The sequence below is a fragment of the Antrostomus carolinensis genome, unplaced genomic scaffold (genome assembly GCF_000700745.2).
Source record: "Antrostomus carolinensis isolate BGI_N321 unplaced genomic scaffold, ASM70074v2 scaffold12636, whole genome shotgun sequence".
Taxonomy (NCBI): domain Eukaryota; kingdom Metazoa; phylum Chordata; class Aves; order Caprimulgiformes; family Caprimulgidae; genus Antrostomus; species Antrostomus carolinensis.
In genome coordinates, this window is record NW_010321261.1 from 1 (window position 1) to 4,333 (window position 4,333).

Consider the following 4,333-nt stretch of genomic DNA (forward strand, 5'->3'; position numbering starts at 1 on the left):
CTTTAAGGTCCCTTCCAACCCAAACCAGTCTGGGATTCTGTGATAACCTCTTTACTTGACCCAGGATGAGGGTCTGTTTCCTTCCAGTGCTGCAGGCACGATGGGGAGAGGAACAGATGGTCAGCAAACCCCCTGGTATAGCTCAGGAGGACAGAGAAATCAAGATGTTGTGCCAATGGGTTAGCAGATCATTATGGTTAATACAAGTAACAGGGATGGGTGTGTTCTGCTGGATTTACAAAGTTCCCTCCCTTCTGGTCATATTTCTATGCAGCAAATTGCAGCTCAATTGTTGGCCTATTCAACCAGGGACCAAGGGAAAGAGGAAATGGGCTGAAGTTGTGGCCAGGGCAGTTGAGATGGGATGTGAGGAAGAATTTCTTTGGTGAAAGGGTTCTGAGGCATTGGAAGGGGTTGCCCAGGGCAGTGGTGGAGTCCCCATCCCTGGAGGGATTGAAGAGTCGTGTAGACACAGTGCTGAGGGACATGGGTTAGTCATAGGGGACTGGTCAGTGTTGGGTTCATGGTTGGACTCCATGAGCTTCAAGGGCTTTTCCACTCCAGGCCAGTCTGGGATTCTGTGAATTGTGGGGCTCTACAGCAGCTGGTGACCCACAGAAGCTCTTTCTTTCATACAAAGGACTCAACAGATTTTTTGCAGGTCATTTTAGAAGAATCTCTATTTCCTGGTGAGTGACACCAGCCATCCCCAGCTGATAAAACCAGAGATGAGCAAGGGAACAGGAACAGGTTGCCCAGAGAAGCTGTGGCTGCTCCTCCCTGGAAGTGTTGAAGGCCAGGTTGGACACCATGGTCAGAGGCACCTACACTCCCAGTCTGACTCCAGTATCTGGCCCCAAATCCACTCGCACACACACAGGCCTCACCAGTAACTGATTATCCTTGCAGCACACACACACTGGAAGGTTTGTTTCCTGTCATTATCTCCACATCTATTTTGTCAGGTCTGTGTTTTGGTTTATTTTGGGTTTGCTTCCCCTTTTTTCCCTTAGTTCCCCAGCTGACCAGCTCCCCCATCAGATAACCTCGCTGGAATGAACCTTGTCACCTTTTCCCTCCTCAATTAACATGACCACCCAGGCTTGGTTCCCACCACTACCTCCCTTATCATCTGTCAGTCAGATTTGTTTAACTGGATGTTCTTGTTTATGGCTTCCTCCCCGTATTATTAACCCTTGAGACACTGAAGAAGGTCCTTGACCAAAGAAGGTCCTTGACCAGACACCCTGAAAGAAGCAGACGCTCTCCATCCACACACCCTTACACAGACCATCATCACCCAGTCACCACCCACCCCTCTTCACCGCACCAATTCTGATGTCACACACAACTGCTGCCTGAAAATAAAGGACACAGAGGCCAATCCACTCCAAATCGATTAGTTTATTAGCAAAGGCTACAAATGATTCCGTCTAACAGCTGAGTATTAGCTCAGTTTATCAATAAGGGATCGAGAGGGGAATGATAACGCCAAGAAGCGAAGCAGCACAGCTTGCAGCCCACGTTGACCTGCTCTCAGATCCCTCAGCCCTGTCTTTAAATGGGACAGGTGCAGGTAAACTATTTTTTTACAATTTTTTTTTTGCCAGTGGCACTTATTTTCTTATAAAAGCTGATAAAAATGGTATTTTCTAATGCTGCCTTTGCTCTTCATCTGGCACTTGGTTCTAATCTTGGAATGTTTTCTGTTTTCCTGTTAAGCTGCAGGAATGTTTTTCTCTTTTGCTCTAAGACAAAAGCAGATGTAAATGTTTATGGCAAGAAGGGAAAAGGGTTCTGACTTTCTCATGAAGCAAGGGAATTTCTGAGCGTTGGCAGGAGCTGCACACCTTATTTCACCCAACTTGGGGAGCAGTTAGGTATCATTTTCTTCACGTTGGCTTCAGGTTGTAGTTATTACAACAACATTTCCTGGCTAGACTTGTACTATGTTCTTCTAAAATGCAAAGCAGTTGCGGTTCTTCTTTCACATCGACTTGGCCTAAAGCTTTTCCAGTGCATTAAGTGCTTCCTGCTTTGTGATTCTCTGCCACGAAGCTGGGATTTCTCCTCTGCCTTGGAATTTCCCATTATATCGTTGTTCTAGCTGTGTCCTGAAATGAGACACAAACCACTTCCAGTACGCTTGCATGGATGGATCAGGAGGGATGTTCCAAGTGCAATAAGGATGTCCTGCATCCCGGTATCTCTTGTAGGGGATCCATGTGTCTTCACCAACTCTGAATAAACAGTCACTTGCAACGCTACTAGAACAAATATCGATGACCAGATGGTCTGTTCCATGCCATTTGTATCCCGTCAACACTTGGGGACGATGGAAGACAAGCTGATGGTCTCCATCGTGACCTTGCATGGTGTTTGTACAAACAGCCCCACAAAAGGGACACTGGTTCCAGCAACCTGCAAACTGTTCAGCCAGGATTGTGTGCGGCTGCCTTTCAAAGGAGCTCATATCGGCGCAAGAAAACTCATCCTTGAGATGATCTTTCAGGGGAGCCAGTGCTTCTGTCATGGCATTATTCAGGAACTCTATGTCTGTTATCTCCTGATGCTCAATACCCTTCAGGTCCTTTCTGGGTAAGTTTAACACTTCTCCAAGTGAGCTGCAAAATTCATCCAGCCAAAGAGAGATTTTGTCATTTCTGTCTTTTCTGTCTTTGACAACGTTGGTTGATGCAAAAACAGCTGCCTGGATGCTTTCATAGCAATGAGAAAGGGAGTCGTGTAAAAACCTCTCCAGCCTCCTGTTCTTATCCAAACAGTACTTCTCCACACGTTTCTCAATGTACTTCTGTAAAAAATCTCCTGGGCAATTAAGGTACTGCTTGAATTCCTCAAAATGTTCTTTTTCTGCCAGGTATCTCAGTATACAAACTTCCAGAGAGAATCGATTGCCATTGAAGTCGGGGATTTTACTCTGCATATCTCGAGCGATGGCGAGCGCTGTCCTCTCGTAGACCGCCTGGTGAAGAGCTGGGGCAATCTTGTCACACAGGAAAACAGCAAATGTTGTGATAGATGTGGCTCCTTGGCAGGAAATCTGGAAACACTTAAAGAAATCTTCTCTCTTGCTCTCCAGGTAGATGGCTGGATCATTTGCTTTTTTGAAGGCAGCATGCATGGCTTTAAACCTTTCCGCTGCCCTTCTGCACAGGTACAGCGATAAATCTATTCGGTAATCTTTGTTAAAACTGTATTTTGCATTGCTAGGGACAGTGTTCATACCTTTCTGGACTTCATTGAGTATTTCATGAATAAAACTTCGACTGTAATCCCTTTTCTCCTTTTCCTTCTTGTCGATGTTTGCCCCCACGCAGGCTATGATGTTCTCGGTAATGCGGTGTATGTTGTTCACATCGACATCATCAAAGCTCATAGTCAAGAGGCCCCAACGTTTTTTCTTGGCCACGTGTTTCTCCAAGTCAACAGAAAACGCTCTGTATTTGGGAAATGTCCTGATTCGTGCGTGTAAGTTCGGCTCTCTAAAGTAATCTAGGAGGACATCTTCTATTTCCACATCGATATCAATCGCTTCTGGTGGGGGAGCAGCAGATGAGACTTCAGCAATCCAGATGGCCCAGAGAGAGATGAAGTTGTCTCTCAGTTCTCTTTCACTTAGTCTCTGGCCCTTTAGAGACAGAGCCAACTGTCTACTCCTTTTCAGGAGCTCGCTTTCATATTCTGACTTCCTTTCGTCCAGTTTACACTGGTTCTTCTTCAGCTCAATAAGATTGTCACACTTCTTTCTGGTTTCAAGAAGAAGAGATTCTTTTAGTTCTTTCAGCTTCAGATCTGTGGTGTTTTTCCACTGGACCAGTATCTCACAGTCTCCATCTTCACTGAAATACTTTTCCATATCTTTCATGATGGCATCACTTGTCCCTTGCACTAGTTTTTCAAGGTATTCCGTGGTGACCTTCTCCAAGTCCCCATTCCGAATTTTATTGTCCAGTTTCATTTGCAAGTCTAAGATGTGACTCCTCAGCTTCCAGGTCCACTGACTAAACGCGATTTCCAGTTTCTTGTACGCAGCGATCTCCACTGAATTCTTGAAGCTGAAAATGAAGTTTTCATTCAGCAAAGCGTTCCACAGGTCACTAATACGAACTTTCAAGCCCGAGAGCCTCAAAACACTCCCCTGGGACTCCTTCTTGGCAGCTTGGAGAATTTTACTCTTTAATTCCTGGACGTTCTGGCTGTAGGTGGGATTGGGTGGTGCCATCGGGGGGTTTCCTTCCCACAGGTGAGCAAAGTAATGAATGTGGGTGTTGACGTCAAAGCGGATGACGTCGCTGAAGCAGGAGACGTCACA

The 4,333-nt window shown here is 45.8% G+C and overlaps 1 protein-coding gene across 1 annotated transcript in view; it reads right to left on the minus strand.

The window, feature by feature from the left end:
* Nucleotides 1-2,002: 2,002 nt before the first annotated feature.
* Nucleotides 2,003-4,333, minus strand: part of LOC104526427 (interferon-induced very large GTPase 1-like) — a 7,291-nt gene continuing 4,960 nt past the window's right edge. The window contains 1 exon segment of the mRNA XM_010169873.1: nucleotides 2,003-4,333. This exon segment is cut by the window's right edge and continues 4,507 nt beyond it. Coding sequence (XP_010168175.1) covers nucleotides 2,003-4,333 — 2,331 coding nt within the window.